We start from the raw sequence: 25102 nt of genomic DNA, 5'->3' as shown, positions 1-25102 counted from the left end.
AGTCCTCACATTTTAGTCTTTACTTGTAGTCCAAGCTTTTATTTTCTTGCCTAAATCTGGTACAAAGTCATGGCAGTGTGTTCTCTGCACCCTGCCAAACCTGAGGTCCCTGCTCTCTACAGCTGAGAGGCAGAATAGCTGCAGCTACATTGTTTTTTGGCAGGTTTACCCACAGTGGAGAAATATCACAGTTTTTGAATGTCCGACGAAAACTAAATTACATTTTAGTCTTGTTTTATTCATCTTGACGAAAACCAAACTTAGTTTTTGTCAGTTTTAGTCATCACAGATATATTTTTGTCAGTTTTAGTCTAGTTTTTTTCATGGAAAAAGGCTGTTGACAAACATTTTTAGTCATAGTTTTATTCGACTAAATTAACTTTGTCTCAGACGGGATACATGTGTGTGGCATGTTGGCTGGATCTCCCTGCTGTCATAGCCCTGTCTGTCATCATAAGTACTGCCTTAATGAGCCTCCCTACGAGTGACTTCAATCATTCTATAACTCAGCAAACAAGGAGGATTTTCAACCACAGAAATGCCAACCTGGGCTTTTACTTCGAAAAGCACAAACTGCAAATGTAACTGTACTGTGTTTAACTTGCCTGTGGCATATTCTACTGATGGTGATATTTACATCTCTACTAAAACAATGTACATATGACTTCCTATTTATCATAGACATACACAGCTTGCAGAAAAAAAAGGCAGGCCCTCTATTCTTCAGATTCTTGGTGCCAGAGACACACAAATCACCTTAGTTAGAAAGCCCTGACTTAACTTGCGCTTTAAAATGAAAATCAAACTGTAACACAGCCGCCACACACCCAGTCTAAAACTGCTGTTAAGCTCCATCTCCTCCATGTTAACAGATGGGACATGTGCCAAACTATAACATCAAAATATACATTAAAGACGTTTTTTTCAAGCGTGGTGTCTACCTTCTTAGTTTTATCTAAAGCTGATTTATGTTTGATAGTCAATATTTAGGAGAAGTTTTATATAACTGTTATTTGTCATGGTTGACAGCTCTATTGACTAATTGCTCCTTTGTGTGGCAGGTTATCAGAGTTCAGGAGGCAAAATGAGGAAATGTGGCAAACACTAGAATAAGAGTCAATAATCTTTCAGTGACTGCTAATGTCTGCTTTAACTTAAACAGGAATCTGCTCTGTTGTTAGCTGAGCTAACTGACAGGATGACTGATATTTAATCAGAGAGTCAAACCTGTTTTTGGTTGGTTAAAGGAAGCAGAATGTCAACACTGCAGCTTCATATGTCTCTACATGGATTACACAATATGTCAGCTTCCATTTCAGGGGTATTTGTGCTTCACTTTTGTACCATAAGAGGTGGAGGGACGTCCATCTTCATATGTGGTGATGTTCTGTCCACAGAAATGCTTTTGTCTACTTCTTAAAACATCAAACTATAAATATCTGGAACACGAACCTGAATATCTACTTTAAATCTTTTGTTTTATCTCAGGTCATCAAAACGACTGAGGTTTAAAGCTGAATCCAATCTTTGATCTGAGGCTTTTTCTCACCATTTTTGATGAACTTTAATTTAAGAAGTCCCTTTAAGAAAAAATCTCTAAAAGTTCCTGTTTTAAAGAATGTAAATACTTAAAACTCAGTTATTGTTGCCTTCAATTTTAAATTCCATGGAGTGAAAACAGCAGGACGAACAGCTGGAACCAAATAACAGATAAATTAAAAATGTTGAAGCAGTTACATCCAGCTGATGGTGAAGTTCTGACTCAGGTTGAGACCAAGATCTGATACTGTTAACACCTGCAGAGAGAGGAAAAGAAAACAAGGACTCAGTCATTCTGACAAAGTCAAGCATGTTCAATAAAAGATGCCTACTTCAACAACACTCCACACTAAAGAAACAGAAGTAGTGATAGAATCTCTACAATTAAAGTTGCCTTGGCTGGCTCTTAACTGAACAATTATTCATTCATTCTTTTAGGTCTTTATCGATAGGATGGCTGGGGGGAGGGAGAACACACTAGGGAGGAGAGAGCTTGACGGACAGGCATTGAGGCAGTCTAAAGGGATGGATGCCTGCAGAACTGCAGCCTCTGTACATAGGGCACCTGCTCTACTGATTTTGGCTGATTAGCCTCCCCCAGGAATAAAAAATTTGCTAAAAACCTGTCAAACAAGGTGCACTTTCAGCACTCTCAGATTTAGTTGATGGATTATGGCTAAGTAGGTATTGATTTTGTATTTTGTATTTTCTTTTTACTTCTATTCTTAATTCACTATAATTCAGGGTCACAATGTGTAGCTCCAATGACCTGATTTAACAGCTAAAGCTACTTTTCAGACCAATATTTGTGTAAAATCTTAAATATTTAAAGTACCAGATGATACAGTTTATTAATGAAAGCTGCAGAGAAAAAAAATGCAGCATGGGTAAAACTAACATTATCTATATGCTCTATCATTTAATTTGTTTCTTAATTCAAAAACTATATTGACCTCAAATGGCTGAACATGACCCATTCATTCATCCCTGAACCCTGCCCTCACCTGGTTGGGTCTGTAGATAAACAATGCATCATGGGAGTTCACAAACACTCGGCTCGGCTTCTTCTTCACTCCGTAGAAAGAGGCAGTTTCTACAGTGATGTATGTGGCCTCCACGTTGTTATGGAGAACCTGGGATGTCATTGTGTTCTACAAAAAAAGCAGATGGAGCCGTTTAATGCTGCATTCCAGCTCATCTAGGAACTCAAAATTCAGAGATGCCAGTCCAGATGTGTCATCCTAAATCACCACTCAAGTCGGAATTCCTGCTCAAAAATTTAGTTTCCAAGTTACCAACTCATAATCACAGCAAAGCAGTCAAGTTGAGTGTGATGTTATTCCCAGCTCTGACATCTGGCTTATCTGACTTGAACTCTGCATTAGTTACACACCTCATTTCATTGGGGCCCTTTAGCATTACAGTGTTTGATTCTACATCCCATAAGTCAATCTTTTTCTCTCTCATCGCCCTGATTGATCCAATTATATGTTTCCAGCACAAAAAACCTGTAAAAAAACACCCTAAAAAAAGGACACTTGTAAGTCTACGCCACATAGCAGCAAACAAAACAAGAAACTTGCTACTTAAGACCCAAGTGCATATCCTTTAGGAATTTGGAAAAAGCAAAAACTGAGGTAAAAGGAAAGTGAGGTATAGATTTCAGTGTCTTGTAACCTTGCTAAAAATTTATATCTGATGCTAGTGTTTTTAGGTTTACAAAAATCAAAATACATTTGCTTAAACAACTGAAGAAGATGTTGATATATTTCTCTTGTAAATTATTGTTTCAAAAGCTTTAATTTCAATTTTATTATATTATTTAATAATAACATTTCAAAATCTAATTTATGTCCGACACAGTTTGTGGAGACCAAAAAAAAAAAACCTTCTATGAAATTTAAGCATCCATCAGATTGATTCAGACAGAGCAGGCTGGTAGCTGACTGTTTATATGCAAAGGTAGAATAGTATATTTTTAGTACCTGAGCGACATTGAAGATGATGTATGCGTATTTTTCCGTCTCATAGGTGTCGATTGTTTCTCCGTCATCCCAGAACAGATCTCCAGTGGCTGAACCGTCGTCAGAGAGAGCAGAGACCAGATGGAGGGGCTGACCGCTGCTCACCCACAAGGTCAGGTTGGGTGCCTTCATTTGTGAAATTAATATTAAAACAATAAGAAATACTGCTTGTGAGGGGAAAAGATCCACAAAATGCCAACTGTGTCATATAGTCAGTTATCTAAAACAGTGGTTTACAAGCTGGGGTCTGGGGACCCCTAGAGGGGGCACCAAAGATCTCCATGTAGTCAAAATTATATGTACATGTATTGTTCTAAAACCATGATTAGAAACATAGCCTAATTTACGATTACATATTAATACCCAATTTTCAAGCAAAGACGTCACTTTTTCTTTTTTAGCCACAAAACCCTATTTTTTGAGATTATAGAGTCGTACATTTACAAGAAAAACTCAGGATATTACAGTTTAAAAAGTTGGAAATTTAGTAGGAAAACCTAAAAATTTATAAGTTTTAAAAAGCCATACATTTTAAAATTACAAATTCAAAAATCGTAGTTTTTAAAAACGCAAACTGACAACAGAGTGAAGTAAAAAATTTGCAAAAAAAAAAACAAATTATAATAGTTGGATTTTGGCTTTATAGTCTCAAATATTCTAAGCTTTGGTTCACATACATTTACAACTTCAAAATAAAATATTAAAAATACAATTTATTTATTTATTTTTCTGTGGATTCTCAGCAAGGGGTTTATTGGGGTGCGATTGTGCTTATGGCAATGTAACCACTTTTCAAATGCAACAGAGTTAACAATTTTTAAGGTTTATCTGGTAATGTAATCCTGGCAAATTGTAGCGATTCGTGTGGCACTGTAAACACTGCTTAAAAATTCAATTTAAAAAAAAATGGACAAAAATGAATTTCTATTTCCTCGTACATTTGCAAATTTTTAAACTAAAGAATTTCCAGCTTTTTTCTTGAAAATTAAGATTTGTATGTAGGCCTACTACATTGGATTCTGTCAATGAAAAGAGATGTTAAACTTATCTGAGTGGGTCCTAGAGCTTTATTTCTCTTATCTATGAGTAAGGGGAGCCCTAAGGAAAAAAATTTGGGAATCTCTGATCTAAAACTTCAGATATAATCAAGATGGTCTATAGGTATAGGTCTAAACGGTCCGCTCACACAAATCACAAATAGTCTTAAGGCAACCTCAGAGTAGAGATAAAATTGCTCTGATTTGTCTTACTAGAAACCGATTCCTCAATTACCAAAAGACCTCACTGTCAGTGATTTTTCACTGAAGGTGAAGGCTGTTTGGGCTATGGAAGGGGAGGTAAAGATAATGACGTCTCTGTGCTGGCATGGTGGGTGGAGAGAGCTAGCATGAAGAGGGGGCTCTTAGACTCTGGAGATCACTGTTCAGCCCACTGGAGGGGTTGCTGGACTGACTGAATGAAACAGCAGTGAAAGAGGGCCCCCCCATGGCAGAGTCCTGGCACTATGCTGTCTACACTGTTGACTTATGGAGGCTTAGCTGGGTTTAGAGATTTCCTCACAGATGGCTTATCTTTTCAGTATGGTACAAGTATCATGTTTTACCTAACATAAAAAAACATTTTCAAAAAAAACTCTTCTTTGTTTGGGTTGATGCGGTGGCTAAGCACCATGTAGCAGGTCAAATAACTTATTACTAGTGCGTAGGGGCAAAATTTGGATTTGGGGTCCCTTCAGGGAGCACTTATCCTTTCATTAGGACACAAGCATCCTGTGTTAATTTTAAGATCAAATGACCAGCTGTTTTCTTTTTCATTTGGGTTGTAGCAATCGTCACATTTGAGATTATAAAGTCAATTTTTTTCACTGTCAGTGTCGTTCATGAAAAGGTGAAAATATTTATAATTTTTCTGAAAATACAAATTTAAAAACCCTGAAAGTTTTTTTTTTTTTTTTTTTAAGAGAGACTCAATCTACCTCCTCTCTCCTTCAACAGCTGGGTTTAATAAAGCAGAGAAATATTAGCATACTGTGCTAAAGTTTGTTTGGCCAAGGTTTGTAATTCAAGTATTTTCCAAATCTAGACTATCAAGGTTTTTGGCAAAGCTTGCACTCAGATAAAAAATTTTTTTTTACCTGTGTTGTTATGATGGAGCCCTCACGTAAATGCAGGTTGATCTTATCTAGAGGCGCTGACAATCGAAGTTCTTCACCTTTGCTGTGCACAGCATCACCCTGAGAAGAAGACGATCAGATCGAACCACAATAAATGTTCCTGTTTCAGTGTCAGATGTCCTGCCTGAGGAGGCTGAATGCTGAGTTCAGGTCTTACCGTGTAATAGTCGTACCACAGGCCCTCTGGGAAATAGCCAATCACATAATCGACTTCAGGCTCCAACACCGGTGTCACCAGTAAACTCTTCCCCCACAGGAACTGCTTGTCGATCCCGTATGTTCTGACATCTTTTGGAAATCTTTTGAGAGGGGTTACAAATAAGTGTGTTAGAAACCATCACACACCAGCTACACTAACGATTATTCAAACAGCATCACTCACTCAAACATGAGCGGCCGTGCCACAGTGTGTCCGTGCACATGAGCATGATGGAAGAGGGTGTAGAGGACAGGGAAGAGGGAATAACGCAGCAGCAGAGCCTGTTTCATGGCTAAGTTGGCCAGAGGGCTGAACGCTGTCGGGTCCTGAGGCTGAAAAATTCAACATAAAAAGAAAAAGGGTAAGATCTGTATCTGAAGAAAGAAGGGTTCAATACTGCAACCTCAGTTAAAATGGTTTCAAAGAAATTTCAAGGAGCAGTTTTCAGGGTTCCAACGCTTTTCTTAAGATCATTTGCCATGACATTTTCTCTGTACTCATACACCAATATTTTCTTTTCTGTGGAAGTCTGATTTTAATGATGTGCAGCACTTTTTTGGAATTTAGGTTTGTAAAATTAAAAAAGAGAACCAATGACAGTATCACTTACCTAACTCAATAATAAGACTAATAAAGATCATAATAAATGCTTTCACCAACTCATCTCTTGCTTCAGACTTGGTTTCTCATGGTCATTGTTTTTCAGTGTGGAAACTGGTCATGTGTTTGCCAGGTTTTCCAGGATGCCTGGGAACCCTGTTTTTATTCATGGTGCATATTGTGGTGTTGTAGCATTAATGTTCGGATGTTACCTGCATGTTGATGGAGTTGTGGTTGCGTGTGAAAGGATAAAAAGCTCCCAGCTGCGTCCAGCGGACACACAGCTCCTCCTGCGGCTCTTCACCAAAGCCGCAGATATCTGCGCCCACCAGAGGGATTCCCAGAAGGTTAAAGGTCAGCATACCTGAAGAGGAAACAGAAAGAGCATAGAAACATGAAGAAGAAAAAGAAAGTGTATATAAGCAGAAACAGCTTTTATTAAACTACTGAATGAAAACGTTCACATACTCTGACAGATAAAAATAAGTGTCCCACATTATTATAGTGCGGCTGATAGAATAAGTACAGAGTAGTGTGTGCTATAAAATGTGCAACTGCCACATAAAACCAAAATACACCTCTTTAGAATCACACAAGCTTTGTTTAAACAACTTTCCAACTTCACAAATGCTTCATAAAACCTTTTAAATAGATACTAAATTGCTGACTAGTTTACTTTTGCTGCTGACTTTGTCTGGTGGCGTTTTGTGCTGAGCAGTAAGTTTTCATTGGGTTTTAAGACACAAGAGGCTGAATAAGGCCAAAAAGCTCTGTAAAACTGGTGAAAATAGTCCGCTTTTATTGATTTATGTCTCATAAATTTTAAAGGATGGAAGTTAACAAAAGATTAAACATTTGCATTGTGATTAATCTCAGGATTTCTGAAGATAATTGTGATCAACTGCATCATTTTAAATATTCCGCTATTATTCATTAGAAAACTGTTTCTGTATCATTTTTGATTTCTATCTTAAACTAATGGTAACGGACTTCATGTCTGGATACAGACATGGCTTTTGTAGGTGGCTTTAAATTTAATAATGGAAAAAAAAGAACTCGTTATGGATTAAAAAGGAAAATAGGTTAATGATATCACAACGTATAAATGGCTTTTGGCTTGTCTTTTTGACATTTTTTTTTCAAGTGAAATGAGACTTTAAGGAGCAGTGGGAGATTTATTTATATCACTGCGGCTGCAGGGAGACTGCAGTGGCTTGACCAAAGTGTGTTGAAAGGGTCAAAGCATGAGATTAATTGCATATATAAAAAAATTAGCATGCTAAATGTGGACCTTAGTTAATCCTAGTTAATGCAATTAATCCCAATAGCCTTAATCTTGATATAAATCCCTTTTTTGCACTAGATGGAGGCAAAAAAAGTTATGATGAAGAGATAAAATAGACAGGATTAATAATAACGCTTGCTACCATGGTAAAATAAAGATTGTACAGCAGAATTCTAGTTCAGTGTGGTTATATAGACATCCAGAGATTTTATAACCTGGGGTCCCTGCTTTCTACAGCTGAAAACTGCTATGAACTGCTCCTTATTTAAAAAAAAACACAGTTTTTTTTTTTTTTTTTTTTTAGTTTTACAATGAAAGAATTAAGGCTGAACGATTTTGGGAAAAAATCTAATAGTGATTTTTTTTCTTCCAATATTGGGATTGCAATTTGATACACAATTATTGCTCAGCTTTCTTTTATTTATAAACAAGGGCTTAAATATTCTTTAAAAATGTTGAATTCTAATCATTCTGACTCGTCCTGCAAGTTGGGTATGAATTGTTGCACTGAAGGGTTTTTGTCATTCTCATATTAAGTAAGAAAAAATTACAACACAAATTTCGAGTCAAAGAAATATTGCACCTTCTGCGATTAGAAAACTGCAGCAGGCCACATTGTGATTCGATCTGATTTTCCATTAATTGCCCAACCCTAGAAGGAATCCGTCTTAAACTGGAAATTTCTGCAAATTGAAGCAATGATTTCACAGAAAACCTTTCAGATCTTTGTTGTATTATTGCAATTTTTAATGCTTTGATCAAGTCAAAGTTTGCAGTCATTGCACATCTACATCAAAAGTTTGTGAGGCCTTTGTACAACTCAAAAATATTTGCAGAGGCCCACATATTCTTACAAAGCAGAGCTCAAAGTCAATTATTTTTCCTTTTGCCTTTCAAATAGGCTCAAGCTATTTGGAAGGCTCAAGGCTCATTTGGAATGCATATGCTTATCAAATTAATTGTTTAGATTATTAATCACTATTGTGTGTGTCTATGAGAATCAGAAATACTTACTGTCCATTGAGCACACGTTTTAAATGTGCTTCACAAAGAAGCTTGACAGTAAAATGGGAAAAAACAGGGCACTGGTAAATAATAAAAAAAAAATTCTCATTGTCATTACAATGGCCAAACCATCCAGATAGCTAAAATGTTAAATGTTTTATACAGAAAATATTGCCTTTTTAATGCTTTGCCCATTTCAATGAAGTTATTGTAGTCTCCCCTTCCTCATTTTTCCATTTTTATGAATTTTGAGTCCACAGTGTAATTTTTTCCCCCTCATTTTCAGGTGCATTCAACACTATTTCACATTTTTCTACTTTGACCACATCGAGCAGTCAGTCATCCTCCCTTGTCTCTACAAATACATTTGACATTACATTTTGATGATTTTGCACATGCACAAAACTCCAGACAACAGTTACATTCTTCCTTGCAACAGACTTTTCCTGCCTGCCTCTTGTTAAAAATTCTGTGTGAGCCAGCGTGGGAACACAGCCGGTAAAAGTCAAGAAGGTGAGTGAACAGTGCAATTGTGCCTTTGATCAAACGGCTTCATACTTTTCTACTGTTAATATTATAATGTATGAATACTTCCATTTACACATAGCATGAGTCAAAAATTACAGTGATCTTACATTTGGATTTCCTTATGTGGCACAATGTTACGAGGAGATGATTAAAGTAAACTGATTTCTTGAGAACTGGAAAGTATTTTTCAGTTGAAAGATACACACATCTAGAAGCTCTAACCTGATATAGAGGTGTACAGGTCTTTCCACTGACTCCTGTTGTCTCCCAGCCAGTGACCCGAGTACTTCCCCTGACTGGGGAAGGTGGAGCGGGAGATTATGAATGGTCTTTTTGGAATAATCCGCTTCAGAGCACTGGAGAAGAGGTCAGAGAGAAAGGGGAGACAAAGCAGAAAAAAAATTTTTATTATCTTATCTAAAGAATTTTCAGTGATCAGCGTTCGTCTGTGTTGTTTGTTTGTGATAGATCTTAACCTTGCAGATGCCTTGGCTTCCATGAGTCCATACAGGCTGTGTAAGTTATAGTGTATGGACTGCTTCTGCTGTGCAGTGGCACACACAGTTTTAGATCTCAGTAAACCTCCCAGAATACCTGAAATAAAACAATCACATCAGGTCATAGATATGTGATGTTTAATGCGTGATTTATACATTAGTGTCTGCTCTTACCAGGTGTGTAAGGAGGATTTTCAAGACTGTTTGAAGGGCAGCCATTAGTCGACCCATCCATGAAATTAGACGGCTCATTCATGTCCTTAAAATAAATAAGACAAAGTTGACAAAGATGATAATAAACTTTAATGATAATCATTAAAATCTGCTTTTAACAGTTATTCTATACTTACAATCCACAGTCCATCAAACGGCACCTTCTCATGAAACCTCTTAAGATTGTCGTACCACCACTCATGCGTCACCTCATTGGAGAAGTCAGGATATGCTGTCAAACCGGGCCACACCTGCAAGAACAAAAAGATATTTCCTGTATTAAAAACATTTAACTTTTTATTTATGACTGCGATGAAGAGACCAAAGACAAGTATTTCAATATTTTTGGGGGGCTTCTTCTGTTAGACAGCTAGAACAGTTGTTGAGATTCAGATTTCATCTGATTGAGGACTGGAAGATGCCAGCATAAAGAGCATTGCAGTAATTCAGCCTGGAACTAATGAAGGCATGGATGACTACCTGAACCTGGAAGACAAAGCACCAAAGCCAGCCATCTCAGCATCTCCAAACATAATATTGTGGCGATCCAGGAAGTAATTGCCTGGAGCAGGGACTGCTGGGATGGTTGGTACAGGGGAGTTCGCTATTCTGATGTTCTATAACGCTCATGTTTGATTGTGTGGTTGTAGTTGTGCATGCTTTGGTTATTGGTTCATGTTTTTGGGGGAGGGTGTTCTTTTGAGTGTTGCACCATGAGTGAGGGGGATGGAGGTGCGGACTACCTTGCTTGTATATGTGTGTAAATGTGTGTTAAAAAATAAATGAAAGCTGTTCATGTTCAGTGCATGAGGGCTTGTAAAACGTATTCAGCTTGTCTAGAGCCATTCTTGACCACAGCTTGCCACAATATAGTCTGTTAAATCTTCATTTATATAGAGAAAATTCTGGGCTAACCACTTCTTGATATCAGAAATGCAATCAAGCAAAGAAGGAGAACTTTCTTTTGGCTTCACTAGCATATAGATTTGCAAATCCTCCACATAACAATGAAAAGATAAATTGTGCTTGGCAATAATTGACCCAAGTGGAAGTATAGAGAAGCACTGGTTGAGAAGCTTCTACTTGACAAATAAGATGTGAACCATTTGAGTGCAGTGCCATGGATGCCAACACAGTGGTTCAAGTGTGACAGGAGGACTGTATGGTCCACCGTGTCAAAGGTCACTGTGAGGTCCACAGACCTAAACCAAGATTGAAATCATGATTAGAAATATTATGTATGAAGGCATATGACAGCAGCCCTTAATGATTAAAAAAAAGATCATCTGAGATGATCATTTTTGGGCAAAAAAGTGTCAATTTTTGGAAAATAAATAGAATTTTTCAGATTATATATTTGGATATTTTCATGAAAACAAGCCCAGTATTTAAGGATTTAAAAGTAAAAAATGTGCAAGAAAAAAAATTATTTCCAAGTTTATAATGTCTTTAATTTTTACATTAGAAACTCTTACGTTTTTAATATCCTAATTTTAAAATGTAGTAAAGGCAAAAATTAACAAGAAACCAAACTGAAAACAGTGGTTTGATTTTATAATCTCAACGATTTAAAGTTCTTATTTACATACATGTAAGACTGTTAAATGGACAAAAAAAACTTTTTTGTTTTATATATTAACAACTTGTTAAAATTGAGAATGTCAAGTTTTTTCCTTGAAAACTATAAGATCCTCTTCATTCTTTTTTTTTTTTTAATTATTCTTAGAGTGGTCCTATGCTGTTGTATTAATAGTGGATAGTTTACATATAGATCTTTTCTTCAAAAACACGTGTCTGTAGGCCTGTTATGTTAGAATTTTGTCATTGAAAACATTTAAAAATTGATGTGTGCTTTTTCCAAGTGGGTTTGGGGTTATTAGTTCTTCTTAGATACAAGTCGGGGGGGCTGTAAGGAAAAAAGGATGAGAACCACTGACCTAGATCAGGATTTAATCCTGCACCTAATGCGTCCAGGACTGTGCCCTCTGTTCATGGGAGCCTGCTCAACCAACTCAGCTAAACTGACACTCAAGGAGTAACAGTATTTCTTGGAGAAGTTGCTACTCTACTTCCTGTAACTGTACACCCAGCTAAAGGCTAATCCATCCAGGATTGTATTAATTCACATTACATAAACACCAACTGCATTATCTGGGGATAATCTTGTTTGTGAAACTGTTAATGAACGTTCATAACAAGTTTCTTTTCTCACCTTTCCAATCAGTGTTTTTCCCTCAGCGTCTTTGATAAAAACGTCTCTCTTCAGTCCTTCGTCAAATGGCCAGTATGATCCCTCAGGCTGGGTGCTGCTGATGCCGGGGTCCTGTAGAAGAGGAGATCAACTATCACACAGATACAACAAATGAAAACAACATAAATATATGATTTCAAATCCAAACTCCAGTGTACCAGGATCATGACGTAGCGCTGGTCATGAGCATGCAGATCTTTGACCACATCTGGCAGTGTGGCGTAGTTTGTCGGGTCAAAAGTGAAGTCCATGGCTCGGTCCATGTAGTCGATATCATTCCACTGCACATCCTGTAAATGAATAAATACATACACACATAATTCATAACACATCCTTAAGAAACACATGTAAACTCTTTTGGATCTTTTTTTACCTGAGGTACTCCATTATTCCTTAATTTCTTTACAACCTCTAAGGTAGAGTCGCTGGTGTTGTAGCCCCAGCGACAGAGATGGTAGCCAAAAGCCCAGTAGATGGGCATCGCTGGGAAGCCTGCGGAAAAAAAGTCAAGGATGAAGAAGAGAGAGAGAAAAAGAGAGAGAGAGCACGTGAACAATTCTAATAATTCCAATCTAGATTTATCTAATTTCAAACATTTTGATTTTTTTGCACAAAAATTAACAGATTCTGTCCATTTTTTCATCTTTTAGGGTGACCCTAATACATTATGTTGCTAATAATGGTTTAAAAACTCTATATGCACATCTAATTTTTTTACAGTGTCAGAGCAGACAGGGTCCCGTGCCCCACTGAGCCCCCCTAGGGGTGCCTGGACCCCAGGTTGGGAACCACTGGTTTACGGTCTAAAATCATTTCAGAATTTGGCACAAACATGCTGCAACAATCATGTAACTACAGCACATTACCAAGCTGCAAAAAAAACCACACATCACATCTCCAACTCACCAATAACCTCCACGTACTGTTCGATCACCGCACCAGGATCAGGACCAAGGAAAACATAAAAATCAAGAATCCCACCGATTGTTCGCCAGGTGAGAGCAGGGGCAGGCTGGAGGGCCACATCTGATGAAAGAGAAATGATTTATTTGTTACTTCAATTTTTTTAAGCTTAAATGAAGACACTAGGACAGGCATCTCTGTGAAACTTGAGATCAAAGAAATAAAAGAATAGACCCTTATACTAATTTCAATAATCATGATAATTATAGTAATAGTGTTTATGTAGAAGGGACAATGCACACTAATAAACAATACTAGTATGACACAAACAAATGTAAAAATCCCAGATTTTGGTGGGTGGCTGATTTCCATCCGTTGTACCTTGTAGATGTTGCTTAAAAACACTGACAGGCACACAGTTTAACTTAAAAAAAAGTGTATTTATATCCTAAGCCTCTGATCCCTGCTCTTTATGTACAACATTTATAGTTGTATGAGCAATTGCTGGAAACAAATCAAGAACAAAGATCTGTATTTAAACATTTAATACTACTTTTCAAAATCTTTAATGACAAGAAGCAAAGGGAAAACAATAAAATTATACTTGAATTAGTATGTGCCAGGACTTTCCACAAACTTGTGGAGTAGTCAGCCCATGGGAAAAAAAGTAGCAAGCTGAGCTCTGAAATTAATCTTAAATGTATTGTTTGTCAGTTTTATTCGGCCAACAACAGGAAAAAGTAGCTGGCTGTAATTAGGGCAGCAGTCAGCTATCAAAGTCCTCATGCACATATTTAAAATACCTACACCTGGTGTCTTATTTAGTGTTTATCTCCCCACTAAATGACCTGTACAGCACAGGAAGTGGAAACTAGTAAAGGATGCAGTCATGTGTCCATGACAAGGCAGAAAATCCTGAAAGTAATGGCCTTTTAGAACTTCTGTTTTCATAACATAGCTTCATTTTGCAATCTGAAATGTTGCAACACTATTAATCTGTTCATTTCCTGCCCTTATAAATGACCAGTTGTGTATCATGCAGACAGTAAAACCAGAAGTGAGACTTTCAGGGCGACAAGCAGACTGACCCATCGCATTGCTGTTGAGCAGGAAGAAGCCATGTGCGTTCCCTCCGTCCTCCATTGCTAGGTAGAACGGATGGGCCCCGTACAGGTTTGTCTGCTCCTATAATGTAGACAGAAAAACAAAAAAAGAAACTTTTTTTGAGTAAAAAGATCAACAATAATTCCAGATTTATTCATAGAGCACATTAACAAACAGCAGCAGCTGACAAACCTACATTCACAGAGAAAACTCGGAAACTTTAAAGATCGACAGTAATAGCTCATCTCGCCATTTTATTGAAAACTGGATATACAGTTTTACTTGGTGGAGAAGGCTTGGCTCAAAAGATGTTTTCTGGGTTAGCCAAGCAGCATGCTTTGACGTTCCACGGAGCACATAGCTAGAAAACCCCAAATGGATGGATACATTTATGGCAATACATACAGAATACAATACAATTAGTTCAAATGCAAATAATCCATAGTAGCATGAATCTCATTATGAGGGTGTAACAAGCTTTATGCTATTAAAGAGGAGGCTGGAGTGGAGGAGGTGACGCTTTGCCAGCAACAGCAGCGTAGTGCATCAGCATTAATGCAAGTGGGGATTAGTGAGAGGTACTTCATAGCTAAATACACCGCTGTGTTAAGAGAAAGAGCTGTGATTGGCTGTGGGAGCTGGGAGTCAGCTGATCACAGCTAGGTGTATGACTACCGTATCCTGCATGAACTAATGCTGAGCTTCATTGTACAATACATATTTGTGTGCACGCCTAGTGCACAAATACAGTTTATCACACAAAACAACTAAAAACATTTGAGATAAAGACTTTTAGAGGGGGAAATAAGTCTAGCATTTTCTCCACTAAGTATCATTTATCTGTGATTCTGGTGTTCTAAATTATCTAGTTAAACATTTCTGGACACTTCACTTCCTCACATGCCTGTTCCCAGGTTTCAAGAGTTATGGTTGTGACAATTTCAGTCGCCCAATTGTTCCAAACTCTTTCCACAAAGAGCCACATACAGAAGATTACAAGAATGGTGTAGCCACTTTCATATACCTCACCTTTAGGATACTGAAGGGAGTAAGTCTTGTCAAATGTAGGAAAATATGTGCTTAGTTATTGATTATACTTAAATGGCTAAAATATACAAAATATATAAAATATGGAAACTAAAATATACACTCATCCAAATAAATAAGTAGCATCTTCACAAACTATAATTTGTTTCTATGTTTTCTTATTTACACAAGTAGTTTTATGTTACCTTCCTAGATAAGCCCCCAGGGCAACACATTTTTAATTTATGTTTTAGAATTTGCTGAGGGCCAATTAAGAATGGACCAAGGGCTGCATTTGGCTCCTGGGCCATAGTTTGGACACCCCTATCATAGATACAAATAATATAATAGTATGGCTGGATTGTATCTCTTGAAGATGGGTTTGTATTTTTCTAATAGTGAACACTGTTTATCTTCTAGAGTAATATATTTTTCAGAGACATATGTAAGATTTTTCCTAACAGCCTAACAATATGTTTTCTCTATTATGCAGAGGCTCTGTACATTTAATGGCAATACAGGCTTTCTGATCCATTCTATTCCAAAATAAAAGCATAGTTTATTCTGGACAAAAGCTGAGAAATGCAGTTGTTTTTCAAGAGTTGTTTTTCTAAGACAGGATTTCAAAACACACAGGGCAGGAGTAAGTCATTCCAGAGTTTGGGGACAATTTCCTCTGAGCTTTGACCTAGATATTGGGGCAACCAGGAAAAGGGGATGAATATCAAGCCATAATCACAGGTAGAGAAATCAGTCATGTATGTTATTTATTCTAACCCAGGCACAGAAAACAACCCTGCCTTGTGACAGCAGGCAAAAACACAGCAGCATTCAACAGAATTTTTCCATTATTTGTACAAAAGCTACTCCACAGAACCAGTTAAAGGACCAATTCAAGGTCCTTTAAGGTAAAGCAGTCTACAGTACATCCCTGTTAGTAGAAACAGCTGTATTTTTCCTGCTATGGTATGCTGAAATGTATACTATGAAGAAGTTCTGTGTGAATGCTAGCCAAGACTTTTGGTCCAGTTGGCCTTACATGTCTTTAAGAAGTTCCTGAGTTGAGGCATATTAACAGCCAGACAATAGTCTTATAGTGAGAGGAGTTTTAAAAGCACAATGACTCAACTCAAGTTCCCAAAATCTGCAATTCAGAATAGTAAATAAGAACAGGCAGACCAGGGGTTTTCAGCAAATACAGCTGATTTTTTTCTAATTTTCCATCTAAATTGCACCACAAGACTTGTAACCATGCTGAGTCAGACTTCTTTATAATGACTCCATCAGCGTCTTTGTTCTACTTTCCATTTTTCTGTGCAAATTAGGCCAGAAGAAGAAGAAGAAACTGACGTGACTGTCTGCCTTTATGGGTTATTTTTCCTTTGGTCACATTTGATAATCCTGTTCCTGTTTTCCTTCCTGTATTCTATTCAATCATCTGACTTTCTTATGATGAAAACACTAAAAACCTGTCAAATCGTTCTTTATCTTGTGGTAATCATCGAAAAGCAGCTAAACACAGGAAATACTAAATCTTCTCGGTTTTTAAACACAAGAAAACAGACTAAGCAGGCAACTAGAAAAACTGGCTGAAAGTGCACCATTGCTTTCCCTGTCAATGCTTTTTATACATAACACCAACATACTCCTCAAGGTAATCCATTACCTCTCTCTCACACGATTACCATCTATGACCAGACTTCAAAGTAGATTCCCTGATACTATCCTTAATGGAAACTTGGACAAGTGACTTAGAGCAACAACTTGTAACTTCTTCACCTTCAAATACTCAACTCAAAGTCAGAATGTAGAATTGTTTATATCCCATTTCCAAAGAGCTCCAGTTGCTTGTTTTTCGGTACTATGTTCTAACAGTGGGCCATTGTTCTCTTATATGGTGAATGGATTTAAAGCAATAGTTCACACACCAGCCTTCAGCTACAAGAAGCCAGTTAGCCTATCTCAGTACTGATTCATTCAATGGCTGAGGCTCAGAGACGGAAGAGGACAGTGATGGATGAAGCAAAGAAGAAAAAGAGAGTGAGCGAGCAAGAAGCTGAACAAAAAGCAGAAATCCAGCAACAGAGTGTATACATATCTAAGATTAGGCATTATTTTGTAATCCAGTCCAACTTGTCACAGGCATGCTTAATATTACATGAATAAATAAACCCATCTTATCTTTCCTTGTCAATCTTCAAGTTGGCTCACCTGAACCACCAGATAGGCTGTTTCATATATCCATGGTATAGGATATATATCACAATCATCCTGGCGACACCCCATACACAGTGTTTGGGAAGAGTATGGAATTTGAAAAAATGTTTTTCAAAAATTTGGAGGGTGATTGGACAAGCACTCAGTTTGTCACATGCATCCCAGGCCATTCAGAGCAATATAGCATAGTGGGCATGTGCAGCCAAGGGTGGTAAGCTACATTATGTGAGCTCGGCAAACAGTTGTCATCATTGCTTACAATCAGTAGAGCCAGTTGAGAAATTAAACTCTTGCCAAAGCCGGTTGGGAGGAGAGCATAAACAACTTTTCTACCAAGAAAAGCTTTCATTTGATTTCTGTTCATAAAGAAATGTTGACCAGTTCTGATAAAACTGCTGCTATAGCTGCATCTATGCTGTTTTCTTCACCAGTTTTCATGTTTATAGACTTGCTGTATAAATAAACCACACCACTCTCTCTTCAACAGACGCTGATTCGTCTGTTTGTTCTCTGACCAGGAAAAAGCATTCTAGCTGTCAATAAATGCATGCTGTCTATGAGGGAGGGCATCCAAACTGTTTTACAAAAGCGCAGTTGCACTCAGAAATCTTCAGTGGGAACCGAAGCGTACCAAACCAAAAACCTACACAACACTGCTTTAAATAACCTCTGAGAATGAATAGAATATCTGTCATGACCACTGTGGTGTGATTGTAGTTATTCAAGTAAAGATTTTTTCTGTTGTCTTTTACATTTTTGAAGTAAGAACAAATGTGAAAATCCTTCAACATGTAACAAAAATTACAAAGACACTTGAAGCTCTTGTTGAGAACTATTTGATGTGTCCATTGTACACAAATATGTCTTATTTTCTACTGATCTGCCCTCTGCACAAGAGTCATTTTCACAAAAAATACCTCCCTGCTGTCTTTTAAAGAGTCAAATGTATCTTTTATAAAGATCTTCGATGCAGAAAATTTTAAAAATGCAGTTTCAGCAGCATGCTGTTTGTCGCTTTGCTTCTGCAATCATGTCATTGATGGATTTGTTTGCTTTTGTTGCTCACAAAGAAACATCAATATGAATGTCAGCCTGTTTCATAACAGTTCAAAACTCCTGACACAAGCTTGAAACACAGAAGCTACTGATAATATTTTGTAGAAATGTTTCTTCTCCTTCTAAACATCTGCTGTGCAAAATCAACCAGTTAAATATTAATATCTGAGTTTCAGGCTCATATTTTATCATTTTATATAACCACAATTAAAGAAATAGTAATGTCCATACCATAGGAGGCACGTCTCTGGCCCACATGGTGAGTGTGTTCCAGTGGACGTCATGCAGGAAGGTGGAGCGGTGCTCGCCAAGGCCGTAAATGAACTGACTGGGCAGAGAGGTGGAGAACTGGAGGAACTGGTCAGCATAGAAGAGAGGAGCCACTTTGGTGTTCAGACTATTCAGAAAAATTAAGAAGAAATTTGTAATTATGAGATTACACCATGCAGTGGGTTTTGTACTTTATCTAACCAAACACCGCCTTTTTCAAACCAGACTTACAGCACCATCCCTGTGGATTTTCTCTTCACAGTGAGAGCAAACGGAGTCTTTGAAAGCTCCACAATGTAGTCTGGACTTTCTGCCTTCTTGGTGGCATTAGGAACAGAGATGGGAACCTCAAACCTTGAACTAGAGGGGTCAGTAATCTGGAGAGAAGATATGAAATAAACAAACAGCTTGTAATACTTACAGACAAGATACTTTACAACCAATGTAATAAAACTAAATCTAAAGATGTGTAAAGCTTATGACGGGACCTTTGAACCCATCGGGTCTGATCAGAAGATTCTATTAGATCTTACAGGCCCATTAAAACCTTTGTACACAGTAACAGAGCTTTCCATTATTTCTCTCCTTCATAAACTCCAGTAAAATGAATTACACCAACAAAAATAAGAGAGCAGTGTTTCTATATATTACTGTTTTGCCATTATTTTATTAATTTAACTAGTAACAATAAAAAGTCCTCATGAGAGGAGTCCCATAATGTTTGGCGAGAATATTAAGATATTAAATATAGTTAAAAGCTCACCCTGACACGAAGCCGTGTGTCTGTCTCATAACGGAGCTCCGCTTCTAAAGTGAGGATGTCTGCTGGATAGTAGGTCTTCACTTCTTTCATTAGCGTAGCATTCTGTCCCAGGGGTGTGTCTTTGATTGACACGACCGAGTAAGAAGGAAAATCTGTAGGATAGAAACACCAAGGGATACCATTCCTCCCTGACGGGCTAGAGGCAGAGGAGGAGGCAGAGGATGCTGGGATAAAGCAACAGTTCCTTGCCTCACACAGCTGCTGGGTAACAATCACACCTCTTTCAGGGTAACAATCAAACCTCCACGCCTCAGGGGTCAAAGAACAGGTCTCACGACGGAGAGCGGCTTCAGTGTCATTCAGGATTTTGTTTTTTTCATTATATTCCAGTGTTGGTGCTGAAGCTGGTGATGGAGGTCTGTGCTGGTCTTGGTTGGATGGTTTGTGCAGCCAGAACATGGTGCCCACTAGCCAGCCTCCACAGAGGAGCAGCAGCAGGAAGCCGATCACCAGGAGGCCTGTGGTGACGGAGCATGTCGGTCTACGTGGAAGTAGGGTGGCTTCTTCTTGCTCTGGCACCTTCAAACATCACAAAAGAGTACAAGATGAACAGAAAGTACTTTGTGCTACAGACAAGAATAAAAAAAACCAAACCAATAATGGAATGGTCTGTTGTCTGTTAAATCAAAAGAAAATAATACCAAACCTTTACAAAGAATGAAGATGTGACCCAAGGCCCACTAAACAAGGTCTAGTAATTAAAGGACATGTATGCAAATAAAGAAAATGTTGATAATTCTGATTTCAGGGGGAAAGTAATTGTTTACTGTTAAAGCAAGGGCTTTGAGTTTCCAAATATTTTTTCTTTAATTTAACATCTCCACAGGGGCAGATTTCTGCAATGTGCAAATCAATGGGAATTAAAAAGTATGTTTCAAAGGTCTCTACTTAGAAATGGCTTCTGTGTCTGCTGGTTCATTTTTATTTGTTATAATGCAATTCCTCTCTTTAGTCCGGGATATAGCATTAATGCGCCAAAATTTGACACTTTTTTATATTCATAATTTAAAATGATGCAATTTCAACTATTGCAGTGCTTCTTAAAATTGAAAAGAAGTACCACTTCATGAAACTGCAGCTCTTCAGACATGACTTTAAGCCACAGCTGCTTCAATAGAAACAGATACACCAGCAGTGCTTCAGGGCAGGAGTTTTGCAAACATATTTTTGAAATGTTGACAATGTGTAGGAGTTTGCTTACATTTTTTTGTCATAAAAAAACAAGAAAAACCAGGGTTTATCCTGGCTCAAAATGAGATGGTAGTGGTTACCTTTCTTATTGTTCACATGTAGGCCTGGCCACAGAAATGAATGTTCCCCTAAAAGGTCCAGATGTTATCAAACATTGTCAACAAATTCATACTGGATCTGTAGTGTTAGCACTAGCCTCCTTAGTAACATTTACCTCCTGGGCTCTGCTCCAATCAACTTTGGAGCAGACTAGAAAAAAAATGCAACTTTGTTGATCTAATAAAGCTTTGTTTTTTCTTTAACAATTAATAGTGGGTATGTTAATAAAGATATATTTTGTGGATTTTTATGCCTTTATTGATAGAGGAGGACAGTGGATAGATTCAGAAATAGGGATGAGAAAGTGTGGGGGAGATATGTGGGAAATGGTTCCGGGACTAGATCCCTCCATAATTCTAGCTTCCAGAACCCCCCCCCCCCCCACCCCCCAATATGAGGCCTTGTTTATATATGTATGTGGTGCATGCCGGTTGGTTCTACCAAACACTTTTTAAAGCAACTTTAGGAATTCTACTGATTATAGAATTGAGAAAAACAGTTTGGTTAATGCACTAACACCACAAATGGCATTTTTCCACTTAGATGTGTTAAATTCATTACATGTTGCCCTTGCAAGATAACATTCTTCATCAAAATGGTATGGTATGAAATTAGGTGATATTTTTAATTATGGCATTGTCATGCTATGCATTTTATGCATGACAAGCCCAGAACAATACTCCAGTGAATCATCTTTTTGTCGGTTACTGTACCACCCATTACAGTTTCCACTGATCATAGAGGCAGCATGCAAACAAATATGAGAAACCCCTTGTTAGTACTGGAGCTAAAGGCAATGCCTGTATAGTAAGCAAAAAGAACAGATACTTTTTTTAATAGTATGGGGCAAACATAATGGTCTTACAATTATACAGATACAGGTCAACTCCTCCTATGTCACAATGTATTTGAACTTTGCAACTTTCTACCTCTGAATGTGGCATTAAGTAAACCAAACTTTTAGTCACCTGGAAAAAGTGCTGTTCAAACTTCATTGAAGGGCTTGGTTTTGTCAAAAAAGCAAAAAACAATAACTGAAAATGATTTTCAGTCCTTCGTCAAGGAGTAATTCAAACATTAATCCACTTTCAAGATAGCTGCAGATTATCTACTGTAAGGGTATTGACTGGTCACTTTCACTCTCAGCTAAACCCACCCAGCACTATGAAAATAAATAGAGTGAAGATGATATGGTAGAACTGCAACATTTTAAAGTTCTCTGGCAACCAAAGGAAGAAAAAGAAGTTTCTGCATCACGGACAGAAAGTCAAAAGAAGATCCATTACATTTGCAGAACTGTCTGCTGAAGGTTTAATTGAGTTTAAGTTATAAGGAATAAACAATAACATTTTAACTCACTGGGACTTCCTCACGGACAGGACGGGGATCCTCTGACAATAACGAACCGGAAAACTGAACATCTTCAGGGTTCAGACGCTTGTATGACACCATCCTGACAGTGTTTGTTCTTCGAAGTGAGGGCCTGAACACATGAGGGACAGAGACACAGAGACAACCGAACAAAGGTCAGCATGAAGTCAAAATTCATTTCCTGCTGTTGGGATCTGGTGAGAGAAGTGTGCATAAGGAGAAGTGAAAGGGATAAAATGGTTTCATTTCAATACTAAAGTGGAGGAAATATCTAACAGTAAGTTGTTTATTGAACAAATGATCAATTATTAGCAAACTATTTATAAAGTGACTTCAGTAAAGCAATATCACAACATGTGAGAGAGCAAAGTATTACAGCACACACCAAAAACAGAAGCAGAACAAAATCAGACAATAGAAAGCTTGTATTTATAAGGGATTTGAAAGACAAAATCGACATCAACGTTTGGTGACATTGAACATATGTCCTTAAAACTATGGCTGCCAGATTTGGCAAAAAACGGTTTCTGTTGTATCTTGCAAAGTGCAAAAAAAAAAATTGCAGATTTCTGTGATGTAACACATACCTGCTTGTGTAAACAAAAAGAAAAAAAAACCATTTCAAACCAGATTTATTTGTCAAGTTAAAATGGCATACAGGCTATGAACTGTTTCAGCCCTACAGACAATGTACTGTATTAACTGGGGTCAGATGGTTTGGAGTTATCTACTACAAACTTAAACAATGTTTAAAAACTCAAATCAGTGTCAATGTGCAAAATCTGTCTTAAAAAATCCCTGACTGTCCTCCTCAAGCCTTTGCCCAGTTTTCTTTAAATCTTCAATATTTTGCGGAAGTTTGTGGGAGGCTTAGTCCTGTATTAAGCAACACTTTAATCAACTCAAATATGCTTAATGTTCTTAACTGGATATTTAAGTTATGAGAGAACTTAAAACTCCAAAGGACGTAAGCTACAGTTCAACTTAAGGCCACACTCTGTTTTAACAGCGTAATAATCAAAAACAGCTGAGGTATTTAAAAATACTCATGCGTGTTCTGAGTACAGCACATTTTGTACAAACATTGCTGTGTTACGGTTTCATGAGTGACCATGTTAACTTGTGACTCTCAGTCGAATGTACAGTTGTCGCTGTCACTGTGTCAACAGATGCTAAAAACTTAAAAATCCATTCTTTTTGTATATGTTTTCATTAAATACCTGTCTGATAGGTATAGTTTGAAATTACAAAGGAAAGCTAAACACAGACACTCGTGAACATTCTTTCAATTTTCAACGTCTGTTGTACAACCACAGACGCATTGAGCTGCAAGTCGCAGGTTAACATGGGCACTAGTTCAACCGAAACACCGGTATTTTTAACCGAACTCTAGCTAGCCTAGCTCTTGAAAGGAAACGGGACACAAAGTTCAACAGTCGGACGTTTCGACACCCAATTCAGTGCTGTTTTTCTGACTATCTGGTAGTACTAGGGTAACTACAGTTAAGAGAAAACGGCAATTAGTCGTACATGACTAATTAAAATTTCATTGAAACAGTCCGTGTTTGAAACTGTTAGGTTAGCCAACTTTGACTGCTATGGTCAGAAGAGCTAACGTTAGCTGACGTGGACGTTGACAACATTATTGCTTACCTGTTTGCGCTTGAGGTTTCGCAGACACACAAAATATGGCTTTCAAGGCGGGTTTTCTTTTATATAAATGCTACGCCAGCTAGCTAATGAAGTTATTTGTTACACCGTGAACCCCGACCGTCTGCATGGTGTGCGTCTGTTTATCTTCATGACCCATTCAAAGAACCTCGGAATTCTGACAACTTCCTTTTTGAAGGACCTTCAACGACTTTCTGTATTACAGGTGGTCTGGATCTATTGCGTATGCCAACGATATTATGTTATTGAAGATTATTTATGTTAATATATGACTTGTATTTGATTTCAATAGGACAGGGGTTAGGATTGTGATTCCTGACGACGGTGAAGCCTTCAGGAGCAGCTTTCAGCTTCCTACAATGTGGAGTAAACGCTCCTTTTTAACCAGCATAGAAAAGGGGAGGCAGTTTTGGGCCGAGAAGATACTCAACATCATTATGTATGTTTCCTAAATAAAACGAGGGTAAGCTTACTACCTTTAGAGGCTCTCCAAAAAGTAAAAACATTATTTCAGTCATAAATAAAGCTACAGAGCAATGATATTTAAAAAATCTATGTTCATGGTGACAAATTAAGTGTCTAACACCATTTGATTTTAATTTGAGAAAATCTGACCTATTATAACGGTACATATCAGTATTCTCTACTTATTTTGTTAATGTAACTCTAACAAATTTGAATATTCTCAACTCACCCAATATGTATTAATAAGAAAATGAATATTTAATTGTTATGGGACATAGTTAGGCCTATACAACAACTCATTACTATTACCCACTGTTAATGGGAAACTTGAGCTGATAGGAATAGATGAGAGGCAGTCATTACCTGCAAAACTGAACTAAAAAAACCCAAAACAAAACATTGCTTTTTGCTGAGTGCATACTGATGTAGACTTATTTGCTGACTGCAATGCTGACGTGTTTTCAGGAAAAGGGCATGAGAAAGATTTATTGTATGCTGGAATAGCTCAAGAGCTACATATCCATGGCTATTCTTAGTTAAATTTAATACATTTTAAAGGTACACTGGTTGAGAAAGGCTGGCATATATTATG

General features: G+C 37.5%; 1 protein-coding gene across 1 annotated transcript; it reads right to left on the bottom strand.

Moving 5' to 3' along the window:
• Positions 1 to 242: 242 nt before the first annotated feature.
• Positions 243 to 24167, bottom strand: gaa2 (alpha glucosidase 2). Its single transcript, XM_041784713.1, has 21 exons — positions 24028 to 24167; positions 22363 to 22486; positions 19654 to 20232; positions 19122 to 19267; positions 18852 to 19017; positions 14306 to 14402; positions 13221 to 13340; positions 12688 to 12806; positions 12473 to 12604; positions 12276 to 12386; positions 10201 to 10314; positions 10025 to 10109; positions 9830 to 9947; positions 9576 to 9709; positions 6748 to 6899; positions 6119 to 6267; positions 5894 to 6035; positions 5698 to 5796; positions 3525 to 3689; positions 2544 to 2690; positions 243 to 1796 (listed from the first exon to the last, which is right to left on the bottom strand). The coding sequence occupies exons 2-21, from the start codon at positions 22453 to 22455 to the stop codon at positions 1734 to 1736; spliced, it is 2931 nt and encodes a 976-aa protein (XP_041640647.1). The 5' UTR covers positions 22456 to 22486; positions 24028 to 24167; the 3' UTR covers positions 243 to 1733.
• Between the last annotated feature and the right edge of the window lie 935 nt (positions 24168 to 25102).

The sequence above is a fragment of the Cheilinus undulatus genome, linkage group 4 (genome assembly GCF_018320785.1).
Source record: "Cheilinus undulatus linkage group 4, ASM1832078v1, whole genome shotgun sequence".
Lineage (NCBI taxonomy): Eukaryota > Metazoa > Chordata > Actinopteri > Labriformes > Labridae > Cheilinus > Cheilinus undulatus.
Note: the sequence above shows the minus strand (reverse complement) of the source record. Positions and strands in the feature narration are given on the sequence as shown.

What these genes read in the sequence shown, in the direction of transcription:
- gaa2 (XM_041784713.1), bottom strand. Translation starts at nt 22,455, where the DNA reads ATGGTGTCATACAAGCGTCTGAACCCTGAAGATGTTCAGTTTTCCGGT. An exon ending in GCTCAACAGCAATGCGATGG is followed by an intron (nt 13,341 to 14,305) that starts GTCAGTCTGCTT and finishes CTCTTTCATCAG; the next exon opens with ATGTGGCCCTCCAGCCTGCC. An exon ending in AAATCCTCCTTACACACCTG is followed by an intron (nt 9,948 to 10,024) that starts GTAAGAGCAGAC and finishes GTTTTATTTCAG; the next exon opens with GTATTCTGGGAGGTTTACTG.